Source organism: Lontra canadensis, unplaced genomic scaffold, assembly GCF_010015895.1.
Source record: "Lontra canadensis isolate GAN:19392208 unplaced genomic scaffold, GSC_riverotter_1.0 scaffold48, whole genome shotgun sequence".
Taxonomy (NCBI): Eukaryota; Metazoa; Chordata; class Mammalia; order Carnivora; family Mustelidae; genus Lontra; species Lontra canadensis.
The window spans coordinates 9,767,026-9,780,248 of record NW_022631042.1 but is presented as its reverse complement, the minus strand read 5'-3'; the positions used below and the strand labels follow the sequence as shown (position 1 = coordinate 9,780,248).

At 40.6% G+C, this 13,223-nt stretch overlaps 1 protein-coding gene across 2 annotated transcripts in view; it reads left to right on the top strand.

Moving 5' to 3' along the window:
• Positions 1-13,223, top strand: part of RELN (reelin) — a 499,373-nt gene that overhangs the window by 59,966 nt on the left and 426,184 nt on the right. For both annotated transcript variants that reach the window (XM_032873314.1, XM_032873313.1), the window contains exon 2: positions 10,097-10,207. In XM_032873314.1, the coding sequence (XP_032729205.1) occupies positions 10,097-10,207 (111 nt within the window). The remainder of the gene's footprint in view (positions 1-10,096; positions 10,208-13,223) is intronic.

The following is a 13,223-nucleotide window of genomic DNA, read 5'->3' as shown; positions in this document are numbered from 1 at the left end:
CTTGATTTTAAATGATAAATTCATGAACACATTTGACTGCACCCATTTTATCTCCTAAGTTGAATTTAAAGGAGGAAAAAAATCTCAGTGGCTCTCCTTTTATGACTGGTGCTGCCGGAAGTGAAAACTTCGAGACTATGTGTAGTTCATCTGAATCTCTGAATCTATAATAAATGCATCGTAAGAGGCTTCCACGGAGATGCTGGATCCGTCTTCCAGCCAGCAAAGAGCATTTTTACGGACTCTAGAAAATGCGTTAGTCCATCATTAAATTTTGCCTGCCATCAGCCTCCTGTACCTGTCACAATTCCCAGATCTTGCGCTGGGTTTCCTCTCCTTTCAGGGGCAGACAAAGGTGGAAGAGTGTTCGCCAGGGCGTTCGTTCTCCCCTGCTCTCCGAGGTGGGCTCATCCAGAGCTCTTTGACCTATTATTTTGATCATCAGCCTTGTCCTCCATCACACCGCATTTAGCCCTCCCTGGAGGCCATTCTTTCCGCCTCCTTTGTCCCCCAAGGAACAGGAGAAATCCATATAAAATGAAAAAGAGGAGTAATAATACCAATAATAAAGGGCAGTGATGACGACTAGTGCAGCAGACATCAGGTGAAACGCCTGCTGGGCATGCTCCCGGGAAATGATGCCCATGTACCTGTCTGGGGCTTGGGGTACAGGGGCACCTGGGGGCGCCGCGACGCCACTGCCTTCCAAGAGGAGGTGAAGCCCTTGCCATCCTCTGAGGACCTCCAGGAGACAGGCTTCTGTGTTTCATCCAGTCCATCCCTCTTGAGGAGCACGGCTTCCATTTCTTCCTCCTCTCACATGCCACTTGCCCCCCAGTGTTCTGGGTAGTTGTTGGAATACGTGGGTAGGGCAAATGTGACCTCTCTCTTCTCTTCACAAAAGACTCACCGGCGTACCTTTGCTTCTGGTCTAATTTTTTAGGATCCTTTATTCAGTTTACTACTAGGCATTCATGTCCTCCCTCAGAGAATCTTGACCTCCAGTCATTCTTTTTAAATATTTACTGGGATAATTTTTTTTTTTCCTCAGCGGTTGTTGGTTTGGGGATGTTATTACTGAAACGGCTGGCTTCCTATTTGAAAGCTACATAAAAATCATGTCATAATGGAATTAATGTATGTAATGAGAATGTAATGTATGTAATGTATGTAATCAGGGATCATGGTCATAGAGGTTTTGAATTAAATTATAATGTATTTTTAGATGGTCTCTATTTGGTACCCAGAGCTAGGGGCACTTTAACTGAAGAGGAACCAGTAGTTGAACACTCTGTGTTGATGAAACTTTGCAGCAAATAAACTCAGTTTGTTTCATTTTTAGAGTAATATGTTTGTTCCTCAGGCTATTTAATCTGTTCTGTATTCAAAAGGCAAACAAGTTTCTGTTCATAAGGCAAAATGCGGCAACATTTTTTTAATATTGACAATATTAGTTTTACTGGTGTTTTTCCTTTTCAAAATATATAAAAATAAGAAATAGAAACTCTGCAATTGCTACACGATCACTGCTACTTAATTTCAACATTTTTGCAATTTGCTGTCTTCTGATGTTTGTCATCTTGAAAAAGATGGTAACATCAGTCCGTATATTGTATAATATATTTCTTTTCGGCGCATATTAAAGGTCTTTTCTATAAAGTCATAATGGAATATGCTTGAAGTGATCAAAATTTAATGGCCCGTAGAGCATTTGTAGGCCAGAAGCTTTAGGATGAAATGCAACAGCATTAAACGTCGAAATTTATTTTCTCCCAGACTTTCATCTTACAGTGATTTTCTGCAAGAATGGTATTAGGGTCTTGTTGGGAACAGTTAATAGAAGCTCTAATAGATAATAACTGACTCTGTAATTAGTCATTTCAAGACAGAGGTACTCTCTGAACCACTGATAAGAATTGAATTGTGTCGCTACATCATGTTTTCATTCTGCTGTCACAGCCCAGCAATCCATATTCATAGAGTCGCAGAGCGGAGCTCATTGCCAATTTAACACAGATGTGGGAGTGATATGCACAACCTCCTCAGCCTTTTGATCCCTTCTTATTTCTTATTTGAGGAAATGGCAGAGTAACTTCAGAGTGAGGATAAGGCAGAAGGTGTCTTAGTGACAAAAATCACTGGAAGATTAATTTGGTATGTACGTAAAATGTGTGTGTGTCTGCATCCACACACAAAGTACACATGGGTGAAAGAGACACTAATATCGTTAGATGTAAAATTCCACCAAAATTTTCTCAGACATTTCTGATTTTTGAGTATCATAATAAAATACCACATAGATTTTTAGTTTTTGTGCCCTTTCAGGAGAAACCTGCATTTTCATACAGCTCGGTGAATAACATTGATTCTTTTTTCTCTGTGGAAGAGAAGCTGGATATCACAATTTTATTTTCATTGGTTACCCTATGTTCTCAGTTTTATTATATTTTATTTTATTTTAATGTTATTTTATGTTCACAAGCGCTTCTTTAGGGTTGAATTCAGTAAATGCTGACTGAGCTCCTCTTCCAAGCCAAGCTCTGGAAGGTGGAGAATAATCGTGTGTTCCACAGTTTCTGAGAGTGGCCGGGTCACTGCGGGGGATAGGGGGCTTCCCCAGGAGATCAGAAGAGACTTTGTGAGAAAGATGGCATTGGGGTCTGTGCCTGAAGAATGGGGAGGACTTTAACCAAAGGAAACAGGGAAGTCATTTTAGGTGAGGACTCCCTTTAAGGAAAGAAGAGACAGGGAAGTAATGTTCTAGTTTAATTGTGTCAAAGGATGTTTTCACTGAAAGAGGGAAACTTGACAGGAGAGAATGGTTATGGCCAAACCTTAAGGTCTTTGAAATCACACCGAAGACAGGATTTTAATCTACGGACAATAGGAAGCTAAAGATGCTTGTTGAACAAAGGATTGATAAAGACACATTTGCTTTCTGATTATTGGTAATCATATACATGCTTTCTTTTTCCTCTAAAATACACTGGTAGGTTCAAAATTCTACTTGCAATCTGTACTGTTCATACTGATTTTTTCCCCCTTTACAGTTAAAGTAGCTAGTTCTCTGTAGAACATTTTATTATATATTTTTAATTTATTTGACAAAGAGAGAGAGAGCAAGCTCAAGCAGGGAGAATTGTAGGCCCGGGAGAAGCAGGCTCCTGGCTCAGCAAGGAGCCTGATGTGGGGCTTGATCCCAGAACCCTGGGATCATGACTGGAGCTGAAGGCAGTGAGTGGCTTAACCAGCTGAACCACCCAGGAGCCCCTCTGTAGAACATTTTAATGCAGAAATATAAAATATATAAAGAAATAAAGTCTCCTGGGGGAGGGTTTTATAAATGTATCATAAACATTTGTGAAACCGTGAAAAGTAGATGATACGGCAGATGGACACATTTAAGTAGATGCTTACCTATTTAAAGTCATAGAAATATTTGAGTATTTGATATTAACCTTTGGTGTCTAAAATGGATGAGTGGGGGGTCCTGTCGTATGGTGGTGATATATTTCAATTTTTATAAAATAACCAGAATTGATAGGATGTCAGGTAGAGTTTATAAGCATTTTGCCAATAGGCAACTAGTTCAAAATATCTTTTTTTCCTTTCTAGCTAGTAAAATCCAAATTTTACTTCTAACACAGTTCTTGGCTCATAGAAGGTTTTATGTATATCTGTATCTACACACACACACACACATATATAACAATATACATATATTTCCATATATATTGCTTTAAGTCTGAATGTATTATGTACTTTCTAGTGCATTTTATTGTTTGATTAGTTTGCTCATCTTGAGTGCATTTGTAGCAAGTGTGTTTATAATAAACTTCTTCCTTTCCCTTTTTAATAGGATTTTTTTCTGAAAGAAAATTTAAAAGACCATCACAGTAAAATTTTAAAGACTAGCGCATAGATTCAGCAATTATTCTCATTACATAATAAATTTCTTTTCAAGTGAATTGATACTTGCTAAGTGTTGTTTCTCATCTTCTTAGTATCAGAGTACATGGCTCGTAATCTTGGAAAGAGAAAGAAGGGTTTGCGTATTAACTGGGCTAGATAGATATCAGCTAGATATAGGTAGTCCTAATAGTTGTTCATCTTAAATGTAATCCAAATCCAAAAACTCTGTACAATTTTCCCCTATCCCAGTGTGCCCAAATTTATATCTTTTAACGAAAACTTCTACTTATGCAAAGGTAGTTTTATAAAATATTTTTTAAAGGAAACATTTTTTAAATGACATTAGCTTTGCAACATTTTAAATTATATAGTGGGACAATTACATTCTGAATCAGAAACTTAAAACAATACAAAAGTTGTAAATTTTCCTTCTAGTTCATGTACATATTCATATAACTTTACATTCAGCAGTGTGAGCTCCAGGTTTTTTCCCATCATGAGCCACGTTGGAACTTGTATATAGTAAACTTTAAAACAATTTATCAGAGATCACTCTTCTGCTTTCAGGAAGATTATTTCAATTGCTTGGCTGGCAGCAGTGTGTAGATGTAATTGATGAGCTGAGACTGGGGAAGGTCAGATAGTACTTGAAGGGTGAGCCCCGGTGGGATCAGAGGAATGAAAGTCAAGTCAGGGCACATAGGAAGGGGAAGAACTAGTGCACATTGGGGGTCAGATGGAGCGTGAGTGAAAGGAATCAGGAAGATATCAGAGGGTAAGGTAATTATTAAGTGTGAAAACAGAAACTGACAGTGACTGATGTTACAGAATCACTCAGGTGAGGAACAGTGAGCCAGAGCAGCCTGGATGCCTGAAACAGTTACTTGTTTCTGTGGGGGTTTTGTTTGTTTAGGAAACCCTGACAGACTACCAGAGGCTGCAAGTAGAGATAAATGGAAACATCTGATGAAAGGGAAAGCAAAGGACAGAGGGATGTGTATTCCTGCGGTAGTTTCAAAGTCGGAGTGCCCCGGCATAAAGTTTTCAGCATCTTGCTCAGACTGTTCCTGTGTTTGCTGCTGGTGCTCTCGTCAGGAAAAGCATGTAGGCTGCAGACATTCTGGTTTCCTGCAAGCTGTCAGGGAATCCAAACTGTGTCAGATGTTTTTTGAATGCAGAAGCTGGACCCGTTGTCTTCTTGAGTAAAAGGGAAGCCAGTGATCGAAAAGCTATGTCTCATAACCCATAAGAGTCTGGGCAACAGATCCTCTTTCTGAAAGAAAGAGACCGATTTTCAGTTCACATATGGATTATGCATTACACATGTTTAAAGAAGGAGAAGGAATGCTTGTCAAGACAGCAGTTTTAAAAGGCAAATAATTATTTTCCCCTCAAAAATAAATTTAAACTCCCGACTCTAGCAAATAGAGAAATAGATTATATTCAGTTAGTATCTTTTTTAAAAAAAGATTTTATTTTATTTATTAGAGAGAGAGAGAGACAGCGAGAGAGGGAACACAAGCAGGCTGAGTGGGAGGGGGAGAAGGAGGCTTCCCTCTGAGCAGGGAGCCCAATGTAGGGCTCGATCCCAGGTCCCTGGGCTCATGACCTGAGCTGAAGGCAGACGCCCAATGACTGAGCCACCCAGGTGCCTCTCAATTAGTTTCTAATAGGGAACTCTTTGTTTAGTTGATTTGTGTGAACTTATAACCTATACTTAAAGTGATCTGCCTTTTTTTTTTCTTCCACAAATGTCTTAGATTGGTCTCTTGATCCCTGCATCAATCATTTTGCATTCTGGAAAACATTTTAAATATATAACTAGCCAACTTTTCTTTTCTTTTCTTTTCTTTTCTTTTCTTTTCTTTTCTTTTCTTTTCCACATGGCTTTTCCAAATGGGATTCATTTGACATACAAAGTTATCATTCACAACATCCTTTCCTCTGGAAACAAGTTGAAGATAAGACAACCTTCTGTCATTTTTGTATGAATGAGTTATTCATTAATATGTATTCCAGTAAATATTTATTGAACACCCAAGAGTGTCAGGAATTGTTCCAGATGCTTGGGATGTACTACTGAACAAAACACTTAAGATTTCTGCCTTGATAGTGTTCACATTCTGCAGAATAAGAATGACAATAAACATAATAAACAAAAAACATTGTGAGTAAATATATGATTACAATATGTTAGAAGGTGATAATTACTTTGATAATCTGAAGGAGGGGAGTGCAAGGCAGAGGAAGTTATGGGTGCGAAGACTGGCCATGTCTGAGCAACAACAAGGAGGCTAATATGTCTGGAGTCGGGTGAGCCGGGGGGAGCAGAAGGAGATGAGGAAAGAGGGAATGGAGGCAGGTCACGGAGGTCTCTGTAGGCCATTGTGAAGACTTTGACATTGACTTTGTGAAGAAGTTGTAAGTAGAGGAGTGACATGATCCAATGAATGTTCTAAAGAGTTTCTCTGACTCATACTGAGAATAGACTCTAGAGAGAGGAGGGTAGAACCAGGAAGACCACATCAAAGTCTAATACCATAATCCAAGTAAGAAATGATGGAATCTTAGAACAGGGTAGTATGTGGTTAGATTCTGGATATGTTCTGAAGGTAGGGCTGATAGGATTTACTGATGGACTAGATGCAGTACATGGGAGAAGGTGATTCTGAGGTGACTCAGCAGGACAGACGGTGCGGCCAACCACTGATCTGGTGAAGGCTGTAGAAGAAGCAGTTTGGCAGGGGGTGGGGAGGGTGTGGGCATTCAGTTTTGGTCACGTCGACTCTGAGACATCTCTTGAATGTCCAAGTGAGGATGTTGAGCAGTATCTTGATATATATCTGGAGTATGTACAAAGAGGTATGGTAGAGATCAGGACAGGAGACAGAAATGTGAGAATAGTCAGTTTATGGAGACCTTTTAAAGCCAGGACCTTCTAAGGGTAAGAAGTGTTTTTCATAGTATTCAATTTCGTTTTCTAAGACACTCAGTGTTTAGAAATGATATGTCCACCTAGCCATGAGTTTACCAAACAATCGATATTCATCTCACTACAACTAGGAATAGAACCAAGCAGGAGAAAAGCTCACCCGATCTGACCTTGCACATATTGCTGGTGATACATTTCAGTCCTTTTATTTCTGGGATGTTTTCACTACACCTTGCTGTTTCAGCACCCAAGAATCTATGTAAAGAAAATAATTGATCTGAAGTAGGCACTGCACCGTATGGAGGCATTAAGATCAGAATTTGCATCATCCTTTGGGTCTGGAGAGGCACTTAGCGGCAGATGAGAGGGGAGGCCTGGTAAGGGATGGACAGCCCAGGTGGACATCTAAGGGGCACAGCAGATGTTGGTTGTGCTCAATACCCCCAAATGAGTCCCAGGCCATGCAGGCAGCTCTCTAAGTGCGCACGTCTAAGATATTGAAATATCACTAGATATGTATAAGCCATCAAGTTGAATTTATCAATCATCATGGTAGACTGAGGGATGCATCATTGTTTGAGACCAGAGCTGAATAGCTGGGGGCAGTTAGGGAAGGCCACGGGCTGTCACGCATGGTCCTCCTCTTTTTCAGCCCTTTCTCCAAGAGTGTTTACCCTCTGCTTTAGGTCAACACTCAGCAGAGTATCTTTTGGAAGAGAAGGCATATTAGTAGCAAGCTGGGGATGCCACTTACCTGGAGCCTGCTGGGGTGACAGCTGAGACATGTTGTAGACTGTGGGTAGAAATGAAGTGGCGCCTGAGAGGGTAGTAGACCATTCCAGCAGGAAGCAGGACTCCGATGTGGGCCGTTCAGCGATTGGCTGTGTCTTCAGCAGATGTCAGGAGTTCTCTATAGTACTCCAGGTCTGCAGAAGGAAGAGCAAGGCAGAGCTTCAAGGTCTGAAAGAGGGCAGGGAAAGGGAGCTGAAATTCACTGGTGAGTTACTATATGCATGATAGTTTGTTAAACAGATAGATTGTAGATGTATTTCTTTTCATTCTTACAGTAAATTGGATATATTTCTCTTTTTGTAAATTTCAGGAATCTGAGCGAAGGTCACACATTGATCAGAAGTAGAGAGAGGTGAGATTCAGATTCAGGCTTGCCTCACTTCCTAACTCATAAAACTCTTAGATTTTTGTAGTATCTTGGAAATAAGAACCAGAGTAGAAGCATGAAGGAATGGAGGAGTCCACAGGGACTGTATTTGTGCATTTAATACAGAATTGCTGCTGTCTAACTGGACTGGAGTGGAGTGGATGGAGAGGAAGAGGGTAAAAGCAGGGTCTCATAGGTCCACAGTGAGAACCGTAGGTTGGGTCTGATTTGTTGGGAAGGACAATCTAAGACATGAGTGGCTAGTATAGTTGATTTAAGAGCAATTTAAGAGCAATTTAATTCTGAACCCCACTGGATGGGGACACAGAAGCTGTTTAAACACTATTTACCTTGGCCAAGGTAACTCACCGAACCAAAGGTTGGAGACAGCAATAGAACCAACTGTGGGAATCTGGGGCAGCCAAAATGGGGCTGATGATGAGGGTGTGATTCCATAAATGAGGAAACAGAGACTCGAAGCAATGAAGTGCTTTTGCTTGAGAAAAAATAGTAGCAGATAAGTACCTGTTCAGCGGATCCTGTACCCAGCCTAGGGCTCCATCCACCATGCCATAGGGGTCACTTCCTGGCTACCCTTAGCCCTCTTCCTCTCTAATATCAGTGACACTGGCTCCTGTAGCTTTTACTCTCCTTTTCTTCAAGTACTCCTCATGCATGTGAATAATCTGGGAAATAGTGTATTAAACAAGGATTTGGCTACGTCATTTGGCTTCTGTGGGATCGGGAGTGGGGGAGGGGTGGTGTGCAGGCAGAGAGAAAACAGGAGAATCAGCATCAAATGTGTTTGGATGATATCTGATGGTCCTGAACAAGGTTCTAAATTGCTCTGTGCCACAAATTCCTCATTTGTGCCCTGGGAATAATGATAGTACCCCTTTTACAGAAATATTTTGATAATAAGATAATACATGTTAACTACTTAGCTCAGTGCCCAGCTGAGTGGTTTACGTGCTAGCAGTCAAAATATTAGCTATTATTGAAAGATGTGAAGGTGATTTGTTCCAATACCCAATGCTGTTGTGAGGGTAGCGTAATGTCAGGCTGTTCTGTTGCTCTATGAGTCTTGTTAGTTGCTTTCTAATATGGACGCTTGAGACCCTTCAGCTCCAGTCTCTGGATTTCCTGGAGTTTAATTTAAACATGCTCATCACACTTAATGTGAATCTGGCCATTCTCCTACTGCTACCGAGGACGATGATAGCCTTGTACTGTGCACTACCTAAATAATATTACCTTTTCCCGGCTGCTTCCTACAAATGGCATCATCTTAATCTTATCAAACCAATGCAGGAGAAAATATTATGTCAAGGCAGAAATTTTAATCATTATTTTAGGGTGGTGAGCAAGATAAAATTTTTAGAAGCCAGACCTGAGTGGCATACAGATCCATTGTGTGTAACCCTTTTTTCCCAGGAACATCCTGATTTTCTGGTTAGGAAACCATTTGGACTCCTCTTGCAGACTTTGTTCTGAACCTTAAGGCATGCCGTGGTCTTCCTTTTTTGTTCTCAGAAGGAAAAAAGGCTATCTGTCTTCATGCAAATTAGTCTGCTTTTGTTGAAAAACTTCGGGGGATTCATCTATGAAATGTAGATGCACAATAAGAAATACAGTGTATCTTATTGTTCTTCTCCCAGCTGCTGTAAGATTGTTTCCCACAGTATGGAATACTTAAAAAAAAAAAGTGTTTAATAGCAATGCCAAAACTCCAGCAATGCCTTTGACTGCCTTCAGGGGTGGTAGTGGAGGTGGGAAGCTAACTATTCAATCTTACATTATTTTCAGATGATTTTGCATATAGCTGGGGAATGTGTAAATGAATGCAGAAAGAGCGATCTAATGTACTAAAGTTAGGACCAGCAATTACAGACATTGGAGATCGGAGCTTCTTTTTTGCTCCTCTGCTTATAGTTCCTGATGGAAAGAAAATACTAACTAGCAACAGTATAAAAATAGTTTTTAAAAAAATGAGTAAAAATTGTTTTGACAATGTTTAACTCTTCAGCAACGTGTCTCAGTATTCGGGTTGTATTAATTGAGGTTTCTTTTCTTTTTCCCTCCCTGCATTTCAGTGACAATTTCAACAAGCACCTTCTTTGACGGCTTGCTGGTGACAGGACTGTACACATCCACAAGTGTGCAGGCTTCACAGAGCATTGGAGGTTCTAATGCTTTTGGATTTGGTAAGCTATCCTGACATATACCATCAAGAATTGTCCATGGTTAAACAACAACAGATATTATTTTTTGAAACATCTGTTTTAAAAGGATCAGACATTGATGATTTCAGAGTAACTAATCTGAAGCAATTTTTCTGTTGTTTGCTTGACGTTAGGTGACTTGAAATAAGTCATATGACTGTACAGCCAACCATAAGTGAGGTGTGACAGTCTTTCTATCCCTCTCCGTCTGTTGACACTATTATGCTTGGTCTTGGGGAATCAGGTAGATTTTTGTGTTCTGTCATTTAGGTTACTGGAACTGGAATTCACTCTGACATGCATGCAATTATTCCATAACCTATTTTTTAAGTTTTATTATTATTATTATTATTATTATTATTTTTAAAGATTTTATTTATTTATTTGAGAGAGAGACAGTGAGAGAGAGCATGAGCAAGGAGAAGGTCAGAGAGAGAAGCAGACTCCCTGCGGAGCCGGGAGCCTGATGTGGGACTCGATCCCGGGACTCCAGGATCATGACCTGAGCCGAAGGCAGTCGTCCAACCAACTGAGCCACCCAGGCGTCCCAATTATTATTATTTTTAAATAAATTCTACCTCCAACATGGGGCTTGAACTCGTGACCCTGAGATCAAGAGTTGCATGCTCTACCAGGCAGCCCCAATGAGCTGTTTTTAGAAACAGTTCTTACAATCCTGAGTTAGGTGAAAAGGGTCACATTAATTTTGGCAAGTGAGCATTGTACAAAGTGGAAGGTAGTAATGGTTGGTGACTGAATTCTATGAGTATTCATGAAAGAATATGTTTTAATATTTAAAGCACTTACATGAGTCCTCGTCCTTGAATCGTAGCCCTGGCAGGTTACTTATATGGGGAAGCAGGAGGCTACATGATCATTATGTGCCCAGAGGATTTTCAATCTGGAAATCCCCAGTTTACCCATTATGCGGTAAACATGCCAAGCTGGAATTAAATAGTCTCTTTTCAGCATCAAAAATGCAAATTTAATATCTCCGTTTATGTAAGATGTGAAATCACTGATCTTACTCTGAAATTGGAAACCACAAGGCTCCTTCCATTGATATGAAAAAGATAGAATTGCATTATCAGAGGCAGCCATGTGTTCCGAGTTTTATCTTTTCTGGGTATTTATTAAATTGATAATTTTTACCTACTTTTGATACATGAAAGGGTGCTGACTCTGCGCCAAATCCTAGCAGTAGCTGTGGCCAGGTGACTCACTGATGGATGTCAGAGCCGTCCTCTTGATGCCCCATTGTCACCCCCTTGTCACCTACTGGCCCAATATGAGGCTCATAGCCTCGGGGCTTCACAGAACCTGGAAGTCATTTCGTCATCACGTTAAATTATGTGACATTGAGAACTTGCCCTGTTTTTAAAAGATCTCAGATACAATGTGTTGGTAACTACTTTAGGTTCTAATCCTCAGGAAAAAAAAATTGATCTAAAAATTCCGCTTATTTAGCCCCATCCTTTTTGTGCTCTATAGAGGTGAAAGGTCAGCTTACAGTCCTATCTACGTGCATCACGTACATGGTGTACTACCTGTTATGTTATAACAGGCCTCACAAGAAGGGTTGCCAGATTAACAAATAAAAATTTATAGGCCATCTGGTTCAATTTGACTTTTAGATAAGCAATTTTTTTAGTAAAAGAATACAGTATTTGGAATAAGACATTCTGGGTGCTCCCTTAGCCCAGTTAAATCAAAACCTCTGGAAGTGGGGCCTGGGCATCGGTTGTTTTTAATGCCATTTTGGTTGCTGGATTGGAATGTTCCAGTGTTCATGCAGGGCTAAGAAGTGCTCTAATGGGCCAGTCCAGGTCTGGCGGCAGCAGCAGCACCTGGAGCCCGTGACGACAGGGTTCAAGCCTGTCTTTAGACTCGGTGAGCCACATGTGCTGGGTGAAGACCCAGTGACCACTTTCAGAGAAGCAGTCCAGTTGATTTTGGTGCACACCGAAGTTTGAGAACCACTCGTCTACATTCATTAAATGGGAGAGATAGACATTATTTAACTGACCATATACATACATAATAGCAAATCTTGCTATCATGCCAGAGGCCAGCTTGCTGGAAGTCCTGAGGGCTGGGAAAGGCTATGCCGGAGGAACTAGATCTGGTCTGGAGTGAAATGGGATGGAGGTAGGAGAGGCTTTCCTGAGGAAGTGGCATTGAGCTGAGATGTGAGCTTGACTTTCTCATCTGTGGAAGGGGTTGGTAAAGCACCTGCTTCATAATATTTGTGAGAATTAAAGGAGGTAATTTACATGAAGCCCTTAGCACATAGGAAATACTCAGTAAACCGAGGTATTCCAAAATTATCCTTATAATGGAAGCAGCTGCTTCTCCCAGCCCAGGACTTGTCTATAGTTTCTTGGAGGGGCAAAAACAGATCTTAGGAGCCATTAATCTGGGGTTTGTAGATCCACATGATTTGAGAGGACTTGGCTGAATGAAAGAACTATCACTGGCTACGATGGAGGCTTTCAATGAGAAAAATCATGAGATATCATTCATCAGTATGTTGTTGTAAACACATTTTGAAAGGACACATAAAATGCATGTGTCTTATTGCTTCTGATTTTAGCTAGTAAGCCAAATGGAAAACTCGGAATCCAATTGTTAGAAATTATTTTTTTAATTAATTAATTTATTTTGGGGTTGGGGGGCAAAGGGAGAGGAAGAGAGAGAGAATCTCAAGCAGGCTCCACGCTGAGTGCAGAGCCCGACTGGGGGCCTCGACCGACTGAGCCACCCAGGTCCCCCAGTTGTCAGAAGTTATGTGAAACACCTGGGCTTCCAGACATTTTCTCGAATGACTTTGAAAGCTGTACAAAGGCATTTGCATTTGAATTAGAATGTTTTTTGATTAGCTTAAGTTGCACTTGGTCTCCCCATCACCGTGAACCCTGGATCATGAGGCTGGTGGTCTGAAGAGGTTTCAAAACATGAAGTCTGTTCATGGTCGTTTGACTTCCACAATCACAGCTCA